The 23,188-nt window shown below is 37.1% G+C and overlaps 2 protein-coding genes across 3 annotated transcripts; one reads left to right on the top strand and one right to left on the bottom strand.

Annotated features, from left to right (window-relative positions):
- Window positions 1–6,203: 6,203 nt before the first annotated feature.
- LOC141653666 (E3 ubiquitin-protein ligase SINAT5-like) lies at window positions 6,204–9,915 on the top strand. Its single transcript, XM_074461498.1, has 3 exons — window positions 6,204–6,796; window positions 8,129–8,515; window positions 9,250–9,915. Exons 1-3 carry the CDS (start codon window positions 6,557–6,559, stop codon window positions 9,595–9,597), a joined length of 975 nt encoding a protein of 324 aa, XP_074317599.1. The 5' UTR covers window positions 6,204–6,556; the 3' UTR covers window positions 9,598–9,915.
- Window positions 9,916–10,432: 517 nt separating this feature from the next.
- Window positions 10,433–21,818, bottom strand: LOC141653665 (uncharacterized protein At4g10930). 2 transcript variants are annotated; one of them, XM_074461496.1, is made up of 14 exons: window positions 21,734–21,818; window positions 21,182–21,316; window positions 20,286–20,371; window positions 20,110–20,200; window positions 19,925–19,974; window positions 19,741–19,810; window positions 17,910–18,019; window positions 17,197–17,262; window positions 16,415–16,845; window positions 16,201–16,312; window positions 13,054–14,251; window positions 12,874–12,948; window positions 10,921–11,895; window positions 10,433–10,786 (listed from the first exon to the last, which is right to left on the bottom strand). In XM_074461496.1, the coding sequence occupies exons 2-14, from the start codon at window positions 21,260–21,262 to the stop codon at window positions 10,571–10,573; spliced, it is 3,561 nt and encodes a 1,186-aa protein (XP_074317597.1). In that variant the 5' UTR covers window positions 21,263–21,316; window positions 21,734–21,818; the 3' UTR covers window positions 10,433–10,570. The 2 variants fall into 2 exon arrangements, with proteins under 2 accessions (XP_074317597.1, XP_074317598.1); XM_074461497.1 differs by having other exon boundaries at window positions 21,596–21,809.
- Window positions 21,819–23,188: the final 1,370 nt, after the last annotated feature.

The following is a 23,188-nucleotide window of genomic DNA, read 5'->3' as shown; positions in this document are numbered from 1 at the left end:
CATTATCAAGAAGCATTCAATCCAAGATTCCATCTTTCATCATCTGCGATTAAAGGTAAGTTGTTTGTCCTATTTTTTTGGTTTAAATTTTGGGTTTTGATGTTTTTTTTGTGTTTAATTATGCTTTAATTTAGCAAAGTTCCAATATTTTAAATTCATATCTTAGATTATTTGCTATTTTTGGTCAGATTATGTTTTTGATGATGTTTTTTGAACTTAAACTTTGTAAATGTTGAATTTTGAATGCAGTATGGAGAATATAGTCTTGAAAATGCATTTTAGGGCTAATTTTGTTGAGGTGTTAGTTGAAGATACTGATACGGTCTTGCTTATTGATGTTTATAACGACATGTTCGATGAGGTGGAAGCAGAAAAGTTTGAATGGCCTACAAACCCTTCATTGGCATATTCCTATAAAATGAGATCAGTGTGGTTAAGGGATGACACTGATCTTATGCAAATGTTCAGTAGGTTAGAGGGGAAGAAAATAATTGATATATGGATTGGGTGTGAGGAAAAACCTTGTCATGTTCTTCTTATGGCTAGACAAGTTAGGTCTTATAGGAAAAAGGACAATGTTGATGAGGTTGAGGTAACTTTAGAGAAGAAAAAACAGGGGACATCAAGGGAAAAAATACCTTGTAAGAGAAGTGTGTTGAAGCCTATTCCTAAACTTGTCCCTGAACCTGTTACTGAACCTGATAAATTAGAAAATGCTGTGTTTGTTGAACCTATTCAAACAATAGAAGAGGTTGAGCTGTGTATTCCATTGTCCAATGCTACTGCTGTTACTTCACCAAGAAGAAGTGTTAGGTTGAATACAAGGCAAGTCAGTCAACCCACTTCACCTATTTCACCTATTGTGGGATCTGTTCAACAGAATGAGCATGCTTCAGCTATTGTGACATCCCTAGCCACTACTAATAGGAGGACATCTCCCAGGTTTAAACCACCTCCAACTGTTGAAGCTACTTCATCTAAGATTTCAAAGTTTAAAATCCCTAGAACAACAGCTGTGAGGAAAGGGGTATATATCCCTAATGCTAAGGCATCTCCTGTTGAGACTCAAGAGAGTAATTCAAGAGTGACAAGGGGTTCTAGGTCAAGGGGTTTGAGGAATGTAGTGATTTGTGATTCTGATGCAGAAGATAGTGATGGGTCCTATAATCCATCTGCTGAGAATGAGGTTGATGATGAGATTGATGATGAGCAGGGTTTGTCTGACCTTGAGAAAGAGGACAATGTTGTAATATCCACCTTGGAGTTTATTGATGATGACTATAACCCATATAAGGAAGAAGGATGGCTAGATGAGGAGGGTGGAGGATACAATGCAAAACTGTTTAAAAATGGTGAGTTATATGAAAACAAAGTGTTTGGGGCAATTAGATTGAAACCTTGGCAAATATTCATGGACAAGGACCATTTCAAGGATGTTTTAAGAGACTACTGTGTCCAAGAAGGGTTTAATTTGGTTGTTGTGAAAGCTGAATGTAATAGGTATACAAAGAAATTGTGCTACCGCAAACTGTGGATGGAGAATACATGCAAGTGTTACGAATGATGGGCAAACATGGGCAATCAAGACAATAAAAGATCCTGAGCATGGCTGTGATGGTGTCAGAAACAGCAATCCAATGGCAAATTGTAAATGGGTGGCAAAGAAATTGATGGAAGACATAAGAGCTAACCCTGCAATCACTGCCCATTCATGCAATGACTTGTTGATGAAGAGGTATGGACTGCAAATGCCTAACTCATCCTTATACAAGATGAAAGATATTGCATTGAAAGAGATTAATGGTGGGCATGATGACTCATATAGACTACTTTGTCAATATTGTGAAATGATCAAGCTTACCAATCCTGGTAGTGTTGCATTGGCATCTGGAGCTGTTAATGAGGAGGGTGTTCTTCAATTCAAGTCATGCTTCATTGCATTTCATGCTCAAGTTACTGGGTTAATCAGAGGTTGTAGGAGTCTAATTGGAGTAGATGGTGCTCACTTGAAAGGGAATTATGGAGGGGTGTTGTTGTCAGCAGTTGGCATTGATGGAAACAATGAGATTTTTCCCCCGTTCTTTGTTGCCATTGTTGACTTCGAGAATAAAGAAAGTTGGTCCAACTTCTTTTTGCAACTCAAGCATATACTGAAAGATTCTGGAAGGGATAACTGGACCATAATTTCAGATAGGCAAAAGGTATGTCAGTACTTGTGTATTAATTTCACTTTATTTTTGAATTCTTAAATTCATATTAATTCTTGTCTGCTTACTCATGGTTGTTCTTGTGATGACAGGGTGTTGAACCAGCCTTAGAATCTGTATGGCCTGAGGCATACAGGAGGTTTTGCTGCAGGCACTTGTGCAAGAACTTTAAACAAGACCACCCTGGGTTACTGATGCATGGTCTGTTTTGGAAAGTGGTAAATGCTACCAGTGAAATTATGTTCAAGAAGGCTCTTGAAAGTGTAGTTCAACATGGTGGTTTGGGTGCTGCAAGGTGGTTCTTGGATCTAGGTGATAAAGAAGCATGGGCTAAATATATGTTTGACCCTAGGCTCTCTTGTGAAGATAACACAAGCAACTTTGTAGAGAGTTTTAATGCAACTCTTGGAGTCCACAGATGCAATCCAAATCACGAGTCTTCTTGAAGGTAAGATATGTATAACTTAAACATTTGAGATGGTTATTATATATTCTGACAGGTATTAGAAGAATGTTATTATATATTCTGATAGGTATTAGAAGAATGTCAATGGTTAGGAATGCATCTAGAGCAGCAGCAGCTGATACTTGGCCAGATGATGGGATATGTCCCAACATTATCAACAGGCTTAAAGTACTGATGAAGAATTCAAGATTTTGTACTGCATTTTCATCTGGAAATGGTGAGTTTGAAGTGCGTGATGGTGGTTCCTATCTGCCAGTCAATCTGAACCTTCGTACCTGTGTTTGTGGAGCCTGGCAAATCAGTGGAATCCCTTGTAAGCATGCTATTAGGGCTATACTACAAGCTGGTAAGGAGCCTGCGATTATGTTAGTGATCGGTTCAAAGGTGTGAGGAAGTACAGAGAAGCATATGCCATGAATATCCACCCAATTGCAGACTCAGCTCAATGGCCAACCTTTGATGTGCCTACATTAGAACCCCCACCACTTAAAAGGGCCATTGGTAGACCATCAAGAAACAGGAGAAGGGAGCCAGGTGAGCAGAGAAAAGGGAAAAGATCCATAGTCATCACTTGTAGAAAATGTGGATGCATGGGACACAACTCCAAGACTTGTAAAGGGGGCTACACTGCAAAGGAAAAAAGCCAACTTCAAGGCAAGGTCAGTCACAAAGACTTCAAGGCAAGGTCAAGCATCATCATCAAAAACTTCAAGGCAAGGTCAGGCATTAAACAATCCCAATGCCACTTCATTGAATCAGTTGGAGGCATTAATAATGGGTACCCAAGCTTCTACTTCTGTCAATCCTACACCTAACAATCAAGGTCAGACATCATCATCAAGGATCAATGCCACTTCTTTGAACCATTTGGAGGCATTAATAATGGGTAGCCAGGCTTCAACTACTGAAGGACCACAGAAGAGAGGGAGGAAAAGGAAGTTGCCATCAACATCAAAATGATGATGGATACGATTTGCAGAAAAAAAGGGAGGCTAATTTTTTGAAGAAGTTGTGATTTAATGATCAAAATGACTTGTTTTGTTGTTATGTATGGTCATTTATGACCTTGTAATACAATTACTCTCCCTTTTGGTGCTAGGTTTAGACTAAACTCCCAAGACTATGTCAATTTGCACTTGAACTATAAGTTGTAATCCTTTTTTGTCATGAATCAGAAAATTAGAAGTGCAACAAATCTTTCTTTCATTCCCAAATTTGCATTCCTTACATTTGCAACCCAGAAAATTACAAGTTTAGAAGTGTAGCCCAGAAAACCAATTACAATTTAATGATGAAAGCTATTACAAGAACCATAAACATAAAAGCAATCAACTTAACATAAAACATCATTACATTTGCTAATTTGACTAAATCGTTCTTCAAGTGTTGAATATCTTCATTTCTCCCTTGAACAATACCACTTGAAACATCATCATCCTCGAAATTGTTCTTCAAATATCCCCCTTTGTTAAAAATCACATGATTGTTAGTTAACCAACTAACAAATATATTGCAATGTTCACGGGTAAAATATGCTTTTCTAGGGTTTTTCGCAATCCCGAGAGATTTTGATGACCGCATTTTTCCGACATTGATAGCAACGTTGGTTAACAAAGTCCATCCCTTCTATTGGCTCGTTTTTCCAATTTGAGGAAGACATAAATTAGGTTGGTTTTATTAAAAGAAAGAAGAAAAAAGGGAGGTATAAGAAAAAGAGAAGAAGCAGGAAAAAGGAAGAAGCAGGAAGAAGAAGAAATCAAGGGTAAGTGAAGAAATAAGGGAGAAAGTTATTAAATAAAGGGGGATTAGGAGGGAAAATGTGAGGAAATTGGAGGGAAATGGTAAGTCAACAAAAAGTCAGCCAAATAAGATCCACCTCAGCCCAAACTTGCCATGTCATTGTCCACGTTGGCCACTTAACGCCTAATTTTGACGGAATTAAAGTTAATGGTCACGGTAATTACAATTAAGGGAGTTCAGGGTTACCAAAAACTTTTTCTATTTTACAGGGTTACCATGTGTGATTTGTAAAAGTTCAGGGTCACCATGTAGAAAAACCCAAGAATTTATTTAGAGTTGTATATTTAAAAATGATAATATTAAAATTAACTATTACATTTTGTGTAAAGCAAAATTTATAAATGGATAAAAAATAATTTCCATTGAAACAAAAAAGACTTGACAATATACAACTCCCTATTAGACAACTCAAATTTGAGGAGTTGTCAATACTCAATAGTGGACCTGACAAATGGGTCTTTAGGATCGGGTTATTTTCGAGCCAACAACTTATCGGGTCACTTTTGAGTCGGGTCAATCTTGGTCGATTGAGTCATTTTAGGTCATGATTTTGGCATAATTAAGTCATTTCGATCATGACTTTGACTTAATTAAGTCATTTCGGTCAATCGGGTCATTCCGATTCACTGAAGTCGGGTACCAGTCGTACCACGGACATCGCGTTAAAGCTCGTGGTTTGTCTATGTCGGCAACAGTGCTTGGTGCAATCCTCCTCGACCAGATGTCAAATTAGTCATGCAAGTATTTTTTTTTGTAATTGCATGAGGTTACTTGTTATACTTGGTCCAAATGTTTTTTTTTCTTTAAAAAAATTTGAAATCAACAAAGGGTGACTTTTTTTATTTTCGTTTTGTATATTATTTGATTAACCTGGTAAAAATATCCTAATCTCACAAACTGATTTTACATATTTTCCATATTATATAGTATATTAATTTTCATATCTTTTACTAATCACTATTGCATAATCAAGGATACATTATAATTGATTATTAATTTATAATTTATATTTTGAAGGAGTTTTTGAATTATTAATGCTATTTAATATGTTGAAAAGTGTTAATTACCATGACAATTATAATTTTAGAAAAAAATTATCCTGTTAATTTGTCTGATTCACCAATTTTATTATCATTAAATTTGTTATAGGAATTATTGAATTGTATTTACAACTTTTAATTAATGTACTGTATTAAGGATTTACAATTAATTAAGAACGGTTAAATAAGAGGTCATGTGGCTGATAATGTAGTAAATATTTTTGCATTAATAAAATGTAGATGGGTAATGGCGGGTCCCACTTTTTTTTTTTTTTTAAAGAATGAATTTGATGATGTGGTTTAAATGTTTTTGTATTTATGAAGATGAGATATAACTACCATTTTATTTGACAACACTACCAGGTCTATTACATCAGTACATCACACATGAATAGTCCCACTTAAATTTGTGAAAATAATAATCATGAGATTATATTGATTGAGTGAAATTAATAAATAATGTGGACCATAAACTATAATAACACAAGTACATAAAAAAACAATAAAACCAAAAAATCAATGTTGTAAACTCATTAATGAATTAATGAGTAATCCAAAATAAAAATTGAAAGTTTACTCATGAATCTACTTGAATAGTGGTGTACATACAAAATTATAATACTCACATCACTTTCACCATCATTGGAAACCTCTTCTTCCATAATTACATATCAATCAAACACACTTTTTAGTTTTTTTCTCTCTTTAAAATTCACACAAAAAGCCAAGCAAAGTAAGCAAAGCATCTCCCCCTCTTTCTTCCTCATAAGTTAATCAAATAAATAAAATAAACTCTCTTTTATTTAACACTTTTATGGTAAAAAAATAAAAATATAAAAGCATAAAATAAAAGAAAGTCTAAAAATCTTTTTTCCATTATTGCAACAAACCCACCAAAATTTGTCAAATCCCTAACAAATCTGACAATAAAGTTTGAATCTTTTTTAGTTTTTAGCAAATGGGTAGTTGTTAATTTTTCGAGAAACAGATCAAAAAAGAGAAAAAAAAAAAGAGAGAAAAAGTAGAGATTTTTAGGGGGGAAAATGGAGGATAGAATTGAATGTGTGACAACAACAATTCCAGAGAGGTCATATGAAGCAGATGTTAATCATCTTCCTAATCAGTTTCATAATCATAGTAGTCATAATCATAGTAATCAACATAGTCAATCTTCAAAGTCAAGGAGGAAAGTATCATCTACTGTGATATCTTCAGTCAATAGTGTAATTGAACTTCTTGAATGTCCTGTTTGTGCTAATTCTATGTACCCTCCTATTCATCAGGTTCGTTTTTGCTCTTTAATTCTTGTTCGAACTCCGTCTCAATCATTTGTTTACTTTTTTTAATCAACTGTAAATAAATGATTATGGGTTTATGTGTTTATTTTGATATGTTGGTAGTTGATTATGTTTATGATTATGATTATTTGTTTTGCTATTTTGTTGTTTTGATGTTGGTGGCTATGGAGGAAATGATTATGTAGTTGAACTTTAAAATTGAGTTGTTTAGTTACTCCCTTTGTTTTGAACATTTGTTTACCTTTGATTAAATACCCGTCACGGAAGATAAAAAAAAAAAAGTAAACAAATGATTAGGAGGTGGGAGTATTTGTTTATGCTTCCTGTCCCAATTATTTGTTTACCCGTGATTAAAAGTACCTGGCATAAAGAATAAAAAAGGCGAGCAAATGAGTGAGCATAGAGAGTTATAAGCGGACTCTTTTGATATATTGGATTTGATGCTGAAAAAATTGTCTTTGTAAATGATGGAAGAAGTGGTAGACAAATTAATTGTGTTGTAGCTTGGAGGAGTAGGGAAGCAAAAGGAACCATCTGAGTGTAATGTTGATTTATGTTATGATCGCTCGTTTGGTCGACTTCTGATCGGTACTTCCTACTTTCAAGCCATTTCCATACATTTGTTTAGAATCTCTCACACATAATTTGAACAAACGTACCTACATGACTTGAAAGGATGGAGTACATGCTTTCTCTCCTGTAACGAGTGCAATTTTTTTCATGGTTCAAGGGAAATTCTTGTGTATGCATTCAAAATAGAGCTTAAAGAGAGGAGGGTTTGCGTTCGAGAAATGACCGGGTCTCTAAACGAACTGTAACTATGTGGGGCGAGGAGTGTATCTTTTTATTAGTGGTGTTTATGGTGGAAGGACGTGGTGGATTTTTGTTCTAGTTGTCTAGTATGGGCGAGTCAAGCAGTGGATAATCTACAGATAGCATACAGTTGTTTTGGTTATGATCTGTTAACATAATTAGCCTGGATGATCATGATGAATTGTGGTGGCAGAAAGAGGCCACTTTAGGAATTTAGATTTTTTTTTTCTTTTTTTTGTGGTTGTTTAACTTGAAGGATCATTGTTTCTCCCGGCCACCGATCTCTTTCCTGCTCCCTTATCACTATATCACATTTCTTTTTTCACAATTTAACTTGTTGCATTCTGATAGGTTGTTGGATTTTCCAAGCATTAGCCTATATTTGTGAAATCCCTCGGTAATACGTAGATTGTAAATCTCCAAAAGGCGTAGTTAATAGTCCATGTGAACAAATTTCATATGCCTTGAAGGATGTGTGTTTATACTGACATGTCGTCATTGTAGTGCCATAATGGACATACACTTTGCACAGCATGTAAAACAAGGGTTCACAATAGGTGCCCGACCTGTAGACAAGAGCTTGGGGAAATCAGATGTCTAGCGTTGGAGAAGGTGGCGGAAACTCTTGAGCTTCCATGCAAATACAGCTCACTAGGGTGCCCAGAGATTTGTCCTTACTATGGCAAAATCAAGCATGAAGCCCTTTGTAACTTTAGACCTTTCAACTGCCCATATGCTGGTTATGAATGCTCTGTCGTCGGGGATATACCTTTCCTGGTTTCCCACTTGAGAGACGATCATAAAGTGGATATGCATTCTGGTTGCACTTTCAATCATCGTTATGTCAAGGCTAATCCTATGGAAGTAGACAATGCCACTTGGATGTTAACAGTAAGTTACACTACTTCTAGGCTTCTGGCGTATCTTGTTCTTGACTTCTTGTTTCTGCTTTCACGTAAACTGTAATGAAATGCCTAAGAAAGTAATACACATGCCCAAGGCCACACTAAAGTACATGTGTATGGAATATGTACCTAACCTTACCAATCCCACACTTCTCCTAGAAAATACAAAAAGGAAACTCGCATGACTAAAGTAGACGAAGAATCTGTTTGAAGCATTTAGTAGACTTTCCAATGAATTTAACTTTGAAAACCTTTTGTTCTCACACATCTCTCTATTAACTACGGAGTATCTATTTTGAAGACGCGCTCCTTGTACACCTATCCTCAATTTGAGGACAGGGTCTGAGTATATCTGAATCGAGTGCGAATTAGACTCTTGGATAGTTGGATGTATCATAGAAGGTGGACAATCTGCTTGATTTCGGAGGAAAGCTTGCAGACTTTTTAATTGTTGCTAGTATCTGCTACTAAAAGATGGACCATGCAGTGGTAGGGAGTGAATTGAACTTCGAAATGCTCAAACTACAGAGCATTCAAGTGGTGGAATTTTAATCATTTGACTTTATATCGATTGTGCTTTTTCTTCCTATTGCAAATTTTTTTGTCACGGCCTACTGAGTGACTGATGCAAACGTAGAAGTGTCGAACCAGATTGAGACCACTTAGTTATTTAAGCTTGTAATTTGACGAATGCTCTTTTACTGTTATATCGCATGTCAGGTCTTCCATTGCTTTGGGCAGTATTTTTGCTTGCACTTTGAAGCATTCCAGCTTGGCATGGCTCCCGTTTATATGGCATTTCTTCGGTTCATGGGTGATGAGAGTGAAGCTCGAAAGTATAATTACAGCTTAGAGGTGGGTGGATATGGGAGAAAATTAACATGGGATGGACCTCCAAGGAGCATTCGAGACAGTCACCGAAAAGTGAGAGACAGCCACGATGGTCTTATCATCCAACGAAAGTTGGCACTTTTCTTCTCCGGAGGGGACATGAAGGAGCTTAAGCTCCGCGTTACCGGCAGAATATCCAAGGGGGACCACAACTCTGATTCCGGGACTAGTTTCTGAAATGGTCTAGCTTTTGCTGGTTTTTGTCATATATTCAAGTATTCAACTACTAGAAGCCTTCCAAGCAAATCATGAGAAGAGTTGAAGTACACAATGATTTCCGACGTGATGCATACACAATGTTAATGAAAGTCAAAAGAAGTGGAGCTTCCCGTGGCGTCGATGAAGAGCTGTAATCTACTCAAAAAGTCCTCCATTTGTATGATGAACATGTCAAGTAATGTATGGAGTACTTGGAGCAATTCAAGGAAGATGTTCATTCTTCTGCAACTGTGTAAACTAAACTCTTTTGATGACGTAAAATCAGGTTATTTGTGACGTATGGTCCTTTCACTGCTTTAACCAACATGAATTTCAAATTTGGGTTGGTAATGGTGGGGTCCATTGCACATGAAAATTAAAACGTTCAGTTCCCCAATGATTAGGGAGGGTATCTTAATTAATCAATAGCTCTATTAAATTATCATAACAATAATTGCAATCCTCACATCATCACTAACCACACTTTTTCGATAGCATCAAGTACAGGATAAACCAACCAATCTTTTGCGCAATACAATCATACATATCCGAGAATCGGATATTTGAATTTACGCTTTTCAACCGTTTTATCATAAATCGGCACCTTAATATTCTGTCTATAACAAGTTTCCAATTCTCTCATGTTAGTTTCTATTTCTTGCATCAATTTTATTGTTGTTTTGTCGGATACTAACAGAGTATATGGTAATTTTATGGGAGATCAGTCTAGACCCGAATGGCATTGTGCATAGAAATACTACTTGTAGCATGAATAAACAGTATTACTTGCACTTTAAGAGTCGAGACCAAAGGCTGGATAATACGGTGCTAATCATCACCTAGAATAAATTGATAGCGCTGTAATTAATATGCTTTTTGTATTAACGGTTCCTATGTACAAGATAAGATCGTCTCATATGATTTTAGGAACGATGAGCAAATTAAAAGGATGCTATTTGTTTTCCTTGTGTTTTGCTGCCTCAATGTACTGTTCTGCAAGCTTCTTAACCTTGTCACCATCCTTGATCAGAAAATTGGCATTCTTGGCTTTGGTGTGATATTTCATCACTTTATCAGTTGTTTTCCCCACTGCCCATCTGTATTGTTCCACTGTGATCACACCACTCTTGCACAGTGGCCTTATGTGCTCTTTGACATAAGCTTCCACCTGACATTAATCAAACACGTGTCACCGGACAGGTCAATGCCCTGCACGCTAACAAAGAACATACTACAGAGCAAGTGAAATGGCTAAAATCCAAATAAGATACTGTGGGCCAGTGCCCTGCACGCTAACAATACCTTCTTGATAACAGAGTCGCTCTGACTTTTCTTATCAACCTTGGGGTCACCACTCTTCTCCTTGTGGGTGTTTTCAACGGCCTGACAAGTGCTGGGAGATTGTCCTTCAACTACCACATTGGGATGATTATTGTCGGGGTTTTTAATGTCAATATCATTGGCACTTTGCGAAGTTGAATTATCAGCTGAAACAAGGATAGGTAGTTCTTTGATTAGAGGCTCCTTCTCGGGACCATATAATTCTTCACATTCTACAACAGAAAGTTCCTCTCCTTCACCATCTACTGGGGTATCTCCAACAAGTGGTAGAGAATCCTTCGTACCCTCCATATGTGAGCTTTCACCATCAGCATCATTCGGGCAACCAAGCAAGCTTGTCGAGCTCACTAAATTCTGTGCTTCAAATTCTGGTTTACTTCTAGTCAAAGTGGAGAAAACAACTTTGACCTTTGATTCTCCCTCTTCTGCCTGTGGTTTGGAGCTAGTGATCGCAGTCGCACCAATGTAGTCTTCTTCATCTAAATCATACTCAAAGTCACCATATATATCAAGATCTGGGTGAGAATCCATTTCAAATATATCCGTTTCTTCCTCTTTACCCACCGGACTATCACAACCATTCAGACCGTTAGCCGTTTGAAGCGGACTACTTGGGGGAGAATCAGACAATAAACCAGCAGCTCTAAGAGCTGCCTCAGTTTCAGAGCCAAGAGACGGCGCAACAGAATGTTTCTCTTCAGTAGCTACAGGTGATGGGCTTGAGGGCGTACATTCAAGTGGTGTGGACAAGTTTGTATGACGACGTATCTCCTGTGAACAAAGATTCAAGTATACAACCTTGCTAATGGACTTGTCAGCAGCCTGTTTTTCAATATTAACAGCATCTGCCACAGCCAGTTCAGTTGCAGCAGTTCGACAGATAGACGGCAGATTTGCCATTTTGAGAAAGTGTTCTGTCAAGCGATAAAGTTGTGCCTGTGCACCAAAAGCAAACAGCATAAACATTCAGATGCCATCTCAAAAGATGAATATAATCCTTTGTAAAAATGCAAGAAACACACGGTTCAATCCACGGGGCTTATGCCGAGAGGAGAACCCTGCTGCTATTCTGTATCTGTATGCCTGTAATTAATTTTTAGACATTGGTTTATGGCGTTTAAGTACTACGGAGTATTATTTGAGAGAGAAGCCAGAAGGATCAAGAAAAAATGCACAAATTTCTATACTATATGAAATCCCAAACATTGCATGTTCTACTTGTCTAGAGCAACATATTAAAACTACACCCAGCAATACACGTTCAGTGAGAACTGCAAGCTGAATCAAACAAAAAAATTGACGATCAAGCTAACCACAAGATAAAGACAAGCAAAGAGCAACTGGATAGTTTAAGGCAAACATCACAATGTTATTGAGATTCAAGTCACAAGTCCAAATCCGTACCACTAGTCCAACTCTGTTGGTTATGAACTACTTTTAAGATACCCCACTTCAGGGTATACAAATTTCTTGATTTCTATGGTTTTATGTAAAATAGACCATTTGCAATTTTCTACAACTTGGCAATCATTTATCAACCATGCTTAGAGAGGCATCTTGATCAGAAACATTTCAAAGATTCAGCTTAATGCCAGCGAACAAAGATGGGCAGTACAGTATCGAACAAGGTGTTCAAATGTTCCTCAAGAATAAAGAAACGTATCTCTAGTCAATTTATTGAACCAGCGACCAGTAAACTGGGGCAGAGTGCCAATCCCAGTTAGTAAAACAAATGTGACACCCAGGTAGAGGCGAATTCTTATAATTCTCCGCAACTGATAAAGGCGAATTCTTTTTAATACTCCGCGACTGGTGAAGGCGAATTCCAATACTACATCATTACCAGCTTTAGCAAGCAAAAGTTGTGACCATGAAAATGGAAGTATTATGACTCCTAAAACGTGATGCACATACCTGTCTTACAGAAGACGAAATTTTATTGTGGCGTATGGGTGCTAGCTCTGGTCTCATATCAGTTGGCAGTTCAGCCTGAACGCACATTCAACAAAATAAAAACTTCACTGTCGCAAATTATCCCGGAAAAAAAAGTCTTCAATACCTCAGTGAGATAAAATTCCTAAAAGAAAATCTTACCAACAAAGGATAATTTCCTTTTAATACTGCATCATCCTGTTTTTGATGATTAGGACTGGTACCACTGGAAGCTTTTTTCCTTGCTAAAATTTCAAGAGCCCATTTTCTTTTATCAATCGGTACACCTTCAGTTTTACAAGTACTCTTCGGTACGGTAGAGGACTTTTCAGACTGCCCACCTGTATTTAGTTTCCTAGCAACCACACCATTGTTAATACAGGTACTTCCCTTTTTATTTTCGTCGTCACCAGTAGTATTACTCTCTGCAGGAGACTCTTTTGTACTTGGAATTTTAACACTACAATTATCGAGGCATGATTTGGTACCCTTCTCAGTTGATGGAAGCATTCCGTTCTTGTGTGAAGTAGTACTGGCTTTCAGAACTGAAAGTGGCTTGATATCATCTTTTCTAGGGAAAACCGATGCATCAGCTAGGTACAACCTAGAGAGGATAGGAGATTGCTCCTCTTCCTTGGAAATTTTATCCACAATCCTGCTCCCTGGTTTCCTTTGGAGGAGGTTGAGAACTGACTTTAAAGTAGCTATCTTTTCTGGTTTAGAGGTAGTCATACAGCGATGCTTCCAAAATTCAACTTCACAATCACGATCCCAATCACGTCTCCGTTTTCCATTAGACATTGCATATATTTTTTTTGTTAAATGTTCCCTTGCTTTTCCTTTCTGAAGAATTAACTTCTTCGCTTTGACGTTTACAGGAGGTGGCTTCTGAGTTGGTTCAGCCACTGCTGCTCTAAATGCAGCTAGCAGATTTGGGTCCACAATGGTTTTCCCAGTATCTGAAGATTTTTTGCGTACAGCTTCTCGAATTTCCTGTTTCAGCTTCTGAACAGTTTCAACCGACTCCTTGTTGTCATTAGGTCTCCTCATAATCTTTTTCACTCTCAGTCTAGCTGCATTCTTCTGTACCTTGGCATCTTTACCAGATTCTTTTTGGTTTATAGATTTTGCTCCCTTAATTATATCCATAATGTCAACAGATGGACACTTCTTAATCCCTTCTTTATCCTCTACAGCTCCTTCTGAACCCTTATTGATCTTATGTACTGTTTCTGAACAGCGGATATCTGTTTTATCATTTGAAGTCCTCCAGATACCTTTCCGGGCTTTTAATTTCTTTGTTGAAGATCCACCCACAGGCTGAACATCAAGATGACCATTTTCACTGTTCATTTGAATACTGCACTCCAGGACACAGAAGAGACTTAAATCAGCTACCCAGCGTACTAAAACCTCAATAGTTCACTAGCGTAGTCATGTTTAATCTTATCAGTCTCCTTTTAAACATCATGTCATCAATCATCATTACACTATTCGAGCCGGAAAATACATCCACATAATGACAAGAGTAATGCAGGAGCATGACAGAGACAATACCTTGAGACTAAATACTCCCTCCTATTCCGGATAACCTTCCCTATTCAACATTGGCACAAAATTTAAGGGTTTGATTAAAACAAGCATAAAGTATTGTTGTGGGGTGAGGTGATAAGAGAGAGGGAAGGTATTGTGGGGTATTGTTATGGGGTGAGGTGATTAAAATAAGCATAAAGTATGGGTATTGTGGGGTATTGTTGTGGGGTGAGGTGATTAAAATAAGCATAAAACTTTACCAAAAAAGGAAAAGGGAAGGTATTGTGAATAGACGAAAAAGGAAATAGGGAAGGTTATTTAGAATATGAGGGAGTGCCGTTTTTATGAGACTATACTCATAACAGAGAAAGAAAGAAGGTATAATTGGGAATTATCCACTGTTAGTGGATGAATTCTTAAATCAATAGCATAAGAAGGTATCGATATGTTACATTCTACCACAAAGGATTGGAGAGCATGAGTTGGAGAAGGGAGAGATGGGGGGGCGGCGGACAACAATAATTTTAGACAAAAATTATCCCAACGAGATATTATCTTCTGTTAGTTTCACGGAGAAGAGGGTTGATTGCAAGGAGGGGAGTGGGCCAGGGCCCAGGAGGTAACCAGCCTAATAAAATACGGAGTAGGGAACAAACCCATTAAAGGAAATAAGCTTTAAAAATAGTGAGGTCAGTAGCATCCCCCAAATAAGGAAACAACAGCTTCAATTACCCTTCTATCTGTCAGTCCTATACTCCTTTTCAAGGATAAGGTTCACCGAAACTCCTCAAATGTAATTTCACAGAGCCAAAATGTTCATATAGGTAAGCATACAACAACAGTACATGCACAAAAGAAACAAAAGACAGCAAAGTGTCAAATGTGCATATAGTAATTCTGAGTTTCTGACTGCCTAGCCATATATAACTGAACAGACTCTGCGGACCAGAACTTAAGCAAAATAACAGATCAAAGAAGACAGCTCGATGAATTCCCCGCCACGTGACGACGCTGCCTTAGGATGAAGATGCTAGAATACGCAGGTCAAAGCAAACCAGTCTTACGATTTTCATACTTAGAAACACTAAGCCAATCAAAATACTACCCTCCATCCAAAGTTATTGTCCCTATTTGACTTTGGTGATCAACTAGTGTCAACTTTGACCATCACTCTCTAATAAATTAAGAGATATAATGTAGTACAAGATTGTTCAACACTAATACAGTATTGTCTTTTCATAATTTACTCCCATCGGTATATTGTGAGACATAGTCAGTCGAACTCGACATCATTTGGCCGCCAAACTCAAATAGGGGAAAATATAAATGAAACCAAGATTAAAAGGAAACCAAGAGATGTCAAATCAAATCTTAAAAGGAGGCAACTGGGCTAACATCACACAAAACAAGGGAAGCTAATACAGCCGATAGGTAACATTGAAGATATCAAACTTCATGATTATTTTGTGTAAAACACCTCACGATTATTTAGATTAGCATCTATACATTGATCCCTCTTAATCATGCGGACAATCCCATATCCCAACAATCTTAGCAACTCATCTTGTTATATACCTCACACGTGATAAGTTGATCAAGATAGGGAGTTACCTAGTTCTGCAATGTCAATTACCCTTTTATACAGTATTGCTAGAACTCTGTCAGAGTGAAGTCGTGTGATAATTTTGGATCAAGATAATGCAAAAGTTTAATCAAGGTACAGGTAGAAGAAATGAGTGATTTTTAGACTGTAAATACTTTACAGACAAATTATACCTGCTTTCTGCATGCTTCCTTTTCTTAGCAGCTTTGGAAGTAATATTCGTTTTTCGATCAGCCAAATTTTCATCTGCTGGAGGGTTTGTCTCTGAAGAATGTAGTGACTTGTCTGTGAAAAAAATGATCAAGTCAACAGCAATGTCATTCAGAATAAGGGCAACAACTGTCACTTTGCAACAGTAAAACGTCATTTAGCATCAATAATACTTACTGCATGAGGTAGAAGCTAAAGACAATTTCAGGTCAGGAGATATACTTGACTCCTCTTCATTTGGACCCCATTCATCATCATGCTTTTCAAGCTTTACGGAGACAATGGTTGGCTGTGGCTTCCCCTGATCCAATGGTTTATTTAATTCAGATGAACAAGAATTAGGATTCCACGTCAATTGTTCGATTCCACGATAATTTGTGACATCATGGGTGGATACACAATTAGCAATGGACACTTTTGCCACATCTTCGCCACCAACCCTAGAGACAACAAGAGCTGTTTCTCCATCATCAGCAATAGATATGGACACTTTTCCAGAACATGTGTGGACCAAAGAATGATGATCTCCAATGGATAAGCTTAATTGACCTTCTGTGTTGGACATTTCTTTAGACTCGGACTTCGGCTCTGCTCCACCACCAAGGCATCTGCATTCAGACACAAATTAATTCAAAAATATGACAAATAAGCAATTCTAAAGAGGATCACCAAATACATAAATAACAGTCGGGAACACCATTAACCGTATCCTAAATTCCTAATGCCTCTAAAGAAGATCTATCCTGTAAGAATATCACACTAACTGAATGAAGGGGTTGAGGGGAAATGCAAGGGTTATTCCCCCCCAAAAAAAAAAAAGTGGAATCTACCAGTTGTCAACGTTGGTTGTGTCCAATACCACATAACTACAAGTGCACAAGACAGAAGAAAACACAAGCGACCCTGAAGAGAAAAATCACAATAACTGAATGTCTGAATGGATGTGATTTCAAAGTTACCTAGGACACAACCATGTGTCGACCTCTGAGCCTTCCGGGTCAAATCCCACACAGAAAGCATGATACCTGTCACAATATCAAGACATAACCATTAAAAAAAATTCCTGCTTCCTGATAATAGTATAATACGGAAAGGAGAAGTCTCAACATGCTGCTATGGAATTTCAAATTGTAACCTCAAAGAAAACAATAAAATGTTAGAATTTAGAATTTTAAGAAGCTCAGCTTGAGAAGGAGGGGAATTTTAAGTTCTGAATGCCATCTGTAGTTTGCTTAAACTCCCGCCAAAAGAGTCTTACAGAAAGGGAGACCAATCATGATGTTCTCATGTAATAAATAAATAAATAAAATCTTCCAAAAAGAATAGAAGGGAAAAAAAAGAGGAACAAAAAGGGAAGTATAGAAAAAATACGAGAATCTCTCTACTTTTCTCACATTAGAACTCCAAATGAGATATATAATCCCAAATAGCTAATAAATGTATTTAAAAATAAAAGGCTTGAAGATGACACGAATATAGTATTATTAATTATGGACACAGCAACGAAAAAAATGTACAAATATTACTCCCTCCAATGAGTCCATCTCAATCACTTGTTTACCTTTTTTTATTCTTTGAGAGGGTTATTTTAATCAAAGGTAAACAAATGATCAGGACCGAGGGAATACAATAAACATTTAACATAAGTCTCAAAAGACAGGAAACAACCAACCATATATCACATGCATCACAAGCAATAGATGTATCAAGAGCCGACACTTCTTCAGGGGTCAGTGATCCACTCCGGATTTTGCAGCCACCTCCATCCAAGCAGGTAACTGCCTACAAATGTAGTGCAATGCAATCACAAAGGTTAAGCACCTGGATTTACGATGCTAATCATGAAAGAGAGATCAAAGCATTGCAAGGGGGAGGATTCGACTTCAACTGAGGCATTAATACTTGTCTATACAAGAGGGCAGTGAATAAAAATACAAGGTGATAAGCAAACCAACAGAGTAACCAGATAATATCATATTTTGATATTTTTTTTTTAAAAAAAATAAAATTGGCCAGGAAAAGCACAAGGGAGAGATAGATTCTTATAAAAATTGTTAAGAGCAGTTGAAGAATCCTTTCTTAGAGCCTTACAAAGACACACGGAAAGAAAGGGAATAAAGAAGGCAATCATGTGTCAAGACTATTTTCATACACCGAATAACTGCTAACACAAAGAAGTGGCAGATTTGCAGTCACCTAATATGAGAGGAGTTACCAACTCACCATCAACACGTTAACTACATGATAAACCTCAAGCACCAACTAGTTCCTTGGTGATGTCTAGCCTTTGCCCTTCATAAATAAGCTAGATATTCTTCAACACTTCACTTTAGTTGTGTGTCGCATGACCAACACTTAAGAGTGTCCAAGATGACACTTCGACACATCATTTTAGGCCAGATAATTGAAAACCCGAAACGATAGTAACCGTATTTGACACATGCAGGTAAGTCAAAGTAACATAGATTCATCTTTAAAAAAACAACAACAACAACAACATCAGAGCCTTAATCCCAAAATGATTTGGGGTCGGCTGACATGAATCATCCTTTAGAATCATCTTAAAAAAAAAAAAAAAAAGCCTCCATGAAGATAATGGTAGAAGACCTTCAGCTGGAGCCTGGAGGTGAGAAGTCTAACCTAGCAGTTCCATCGACCTACACCCTCAGCTCTCATAGAACCAATTAGCCAAAGACAAGTAATCAATCAGTACCTCGCACCCTGCTTGAGGCTATTCACCTAATTTGCTACATGGTCTTATACCCTTATTGGAAGTCATGGTACCTAGATTTTTATATCCCCAAGTTACTAGCTGCACCATGGAAACTATATGAATTAAAAAAACAAGTACAATTTACCTAAGGGAATCAGCCATATACACCATTCACTTACAAGAATAAATTTGGATAATCAATTTCACTACCAAGTATAGTCACTTGCAAAAAAAGTACTACCAAAATTAGCAACATTACAACCCAACAAATACAGTACTATGCCCACAAATTGCCACTGGCGGTCTGGCGCTCACCAAGATAAGAACCACATGAGTCCGACCCTCGGCCTCCAAAGGATCACAATTTCAAATCTAGTTTATACAATCTCAAGATAATTGCTTAAAACTTTGTCGATCTCAAACTAAGAGACTAAATAAAGAAAAGCATTAGGTGATTTTGCCAATTCACCATTTTAAGAGGTAGAGAATATCTTCCATGGCCATATTGCCAAAGATTTTAAACAAAGGGTAATCAGTGAGTTTTAGCTCAGTATGCTGTTTGCAGAAAATAACAAGGAGAAAACTTATGTGCATACACAATTCAAAAGCGAGAAGAAGAGAAAAGAAATCCCCATCCCCTTTTGAGACTACTGTATTTAAGACTTTACGGCAGGACAATCAGTTGAACACCATTTGGCATGCAGCAATATTCTACAGCCAACGTGCTTACTAGTGAGCATGATAGCTTTGCTATTATAAACGGTCCAATAATAAAAGTTGAAAAAATTACATTTTCATCAATGTAGTATGATGGGAATGCCAGCTTGTTATCCTTCTCTTCAATACACCAATCATCATCTCTGAAAACAAGTGTTATTTAAGCATTAGATAATGAATTGTAGTGCTGATACAGAAGAGGGCAAAAAGTTATAAATATAACACCAGCAATACTGATGATAAAATTATTTTGATACCTGGAGTCTAAGTCCTCGTCAGATTTGCTGCTGCCAATAGTGTCAAACACCTTCATTCATAGGGAGGCATTAGAACAACATTGAAAATGATGGCATTAACAAGTGTTCCTGTGTTAGTGATTATGGGAGAGGGAGGGGATGGAGGGTATCAATCTCACTCAATGGGAGTTCATAAGAAAACTCACTGGAATACAGGTGATTAGCTGAAATTCATTTTGACACAGAGGGCAGAGATTTGTGATAGTGGCCCAATTGTCGATGCAGTCAAAACAAAACCTGAATAACCAAACAAATTAAAATTAATCTATCGATGTTCATATAAGGGTAGACAGGGCCTACAGAAATATTGGAATCTCCATACCAATGCTGGCAGCAATCCAAAACTCCCCGATCAACTACGATGTCCATACATATCCCACATCTTTCACCCTCGTCACCAAAGTTTTCCTGAACAAAAGATTTTACATGGAAATTATCAACATTTTATAATGCACCATACAGAATGACAACACTCACTGTGAGCAGGCTTTATCTAAATCATTCCAGCTAACAAGAATCAAACAATGTAATGTTTTCTCATAAACTAATTAGTAGAGCAACAATACATTCCAGTGTGAGTCAAGAGTTCCCGCAAATAGTGAGATATAGCGTTCGCCTTTGTGGCTGTTTTAGCTAAATCCTGATATACACTGATCAAACTCTTGTAAGCACATAATTGAAGCCTTCAACTACGTTACAAAGCAAAACAATGCACGATCAATTATCACAGCGCAACACCTGTGTATGATGGGATATCAAAACCTAAGATTTTGCATTAACCATTTCTTTGTGAGCTAAAGCATTCATAGCCATTGCCTCAATCACAATTCCACGAAAATTTAATCCTAATCATCAAATCTTAAGTTGGAAACATCAAAAGCACCCAACAGGAAAAGCTATAGGCCTATAGCTCAAAGCCTCAAAGGCTGCACTAGTTATCATACTAGAACAACATAGTTATTATTGCCACCAGGCACTGAGGTATATTACACGGGATAAGGCTGTTGTACGTCATAGAAAAGTCTTAATTGAGTTTTTCTTTTTGAAACAGGTTAGTCCTTGCTTGAAATTACGAAAAAGAGATTAAGAGCTACACAAAACTCGAACCACATTTTCGATTAATTGTCATCAAACCAAACAACACATACTACAGGAATTGATAGAAATAACATGAAACCAATCCAATCCAAAAGCAATGATTTAAAACAAAATGCATACATTATCGACATCGAGTTCGACTTCAACTGTATCTTCCTCCGACACCACATTACTGAACAAATCCACCTCCATATCCATCATCTACTCCCTCCTCGGTCCTCACCAACTTCTTCAATCAACTCAGCTCTTAATCGTCTGTAACAAAACGATAATACCACCAAATTATAAGCATTAACTAAACCCTGAAATTAGAAATTCACCATCATATAATCAAATTGTAAACGTTAACTAAAACCCCAAAATCAGAAACGGTGTATTTATTAACGAATTGGAAATCAGCAAGCCTAAATGTTGAAATTAACGAGAAATTAGGGTTTCGATCAGGAATTAGGGTTTCCGATTAAACGCGGGAAACAGTGTAAAATTACGATCGATTGGTAGGTGAAAAAATGTTTGAGGATTAAAGAAACAAACCTGGAATTAAGCGTGATAAATAAAGAGTGACATTGTTGAATTTAGTAGTCAAAATTGAGAGGAAAAATAGTTGTTAATTGAATAATAATTGGGGATTATTATTATTATTTCAGGAAGGATGGTGTAAAGTTTGCTTACAATGCGATTTGTTTTAATCAAAATGATGATGACTATACGCGGTTCATCCCACCACTCCACGCCAAATGAAACACACACATGCGTGAGCTATAAGACTTTAATAATGTACTAGATCCGAGTTATTTTGAATCGGATCGTTTTTAAGTTCAATAGGTCTTACTTGTGACAGATATATCCGTCATAAGCTTGTAATGGGTCAAATATCACTCACATGGAAAGATAAGACAAAAATTAGAATGTAGGGAATCACAAATAACTTGTCTTTATCCTCCAATGTGGAGTTTATTTGACCCATCACAAATGAGAATTTGTGTTTTAAGTTATACTATAAGAATTTTGTTGTCAAGATAATTTTGATATCGGTTGTCTGAATTTGGTCATTTAGAAATATATTGTTGTAACACATGAAACAACTCCTGGTCTAAGCACACAAAAACGAATAACACGCACGGAATGCCAATCCAAATGTAAGTTGGAAGAGTTGTGCATGCATGGGGGATCGACCAAGTTACTGATGTTCAACAATCACTAACCTATTACGCGTTAGCCATCCAGTAAGATGAGAAGCTCATGCCCAGTCTAAAGCCTAAAAGTTTAGTCAACGCCTTCTAAGTGGATTAGACCATACGAACATCAACCACTTTGTGTCTCAAAGTCGTGCTCGCATAAAGAGACCATATGCATCTACCCTTTACGTCCAACCAATTGTCTCAATCACGCGAGCCTATCAACCAACGATATTAAGCCTTAGCCACATGACATAATATACACAATGACATCATGACTACCACGAAGTCACAAATATAATCAATAAACTAGAAATATCCCTCATAAATTCATTTAATAAGGTATTCACTACTCTCTCACACCTTTTCCCCCAACTCTTTCCATTTCAAAAGTAGTTATGATTTATGAGCAATAACTTTCAGACACATGTTGACTTAGGCATGAGAAATGGTATACAGTAACCCTCGCATACCCTGTTGTTCCATCCGCATAACCAGATTGACCACCACAACCAAGTAAGATAATTGTCATTCATTAATTATCAAGACACCTCATTTACCGCACCCTATACAAAGAAATGTGTATCAACTTTTGTCTTAATAATACACTCATGTAACTATTTTTATTGTCTTTACTGAAATAGGGTGCAGTCTGACCACTAGTCTTAAACTCGTGTAAAATTGCATGCGTATGCTGTTTTAGAATTTGTTTTATTGTAAAAAAAACCTAAGGGGGATTTAAAAGATGATGATTAATTAATATAAAACATAATCTTGAATATATAAACATTTTTTTATATTCTTGTGTAGTGACAGATTTCCAATCGGAGGTGTGTAAGGGAAGGGGCTTTAAATATATGAACATGTGGGGAGAGGCTCAGGATTTTTTTGCAATGTATTCAGACAAGTTGGCAGGTTGACATACATGGTATTAAAATGTTTGCAGTCT

The sequence above is a fragment of the Silene latifolia genome, chromosome 4, assembly GCF_048544455.1.
Source record: "Silene latifolia isolate original U9 population chromosome 4, ASM4854445v1, whole genome shotgun sequence".
NCBI lineage: Eukaryota > Viridiplantae > Streptophyta > Magnoliopsida > Caryophyllales > Caryophyllaceae > Silene > Silene latifolia.
This window is presented reverse-complemented; position numbering and strand designations above follow the sequence as displayed.

Excerpts from the sequence above, each read along its gene's own strand:
- LOC141653665 (XM_074461496.1), bottom strand. The coding sequence starts at position 21,262 with ATGATGGATATGGAGGTGGATTTGTTCAGTAATGTGGTGTCGGAGGAA. Across the intron at positions 18,020-19,740 it reads CATACTACATTGATGAAAAT|GCAGTTACCTGCTTGGATGG; the intron begins GTAATTTTTTCA and ends CTACATTTGTAG. Across the intron at positions 12,949-13,053 it reads AAGGAAATTATCCTTTGTTG|GCTGAACTGCCAACTGATAT; the intron begins GTAAGATTTTCT and ends ATGTGCGTTCAG.
- LOC141653666 (XM_074461498.1), top strand. The coding sequence starts at position 6,557 with ATGGAGGATAGAATTGAATGTGTGACAACAACAATTCCAGAGAGGTCA. Across the intron at positions 6,797-8,128 it reads TGTACCCTCCTATTCATCAG|TGCCATAATGGACATACACT; the intron begins GTTCGTTTTTGC and ends TCGTCATTGTAG. Across the intron at positions 8,516-9,249 it reads ATGCCACTTGGATGTTAACA|GTCTTCCATTGCTTTGGGCA; the intron begins GTAAGTTACACT and ends ATCGCATGTCAG.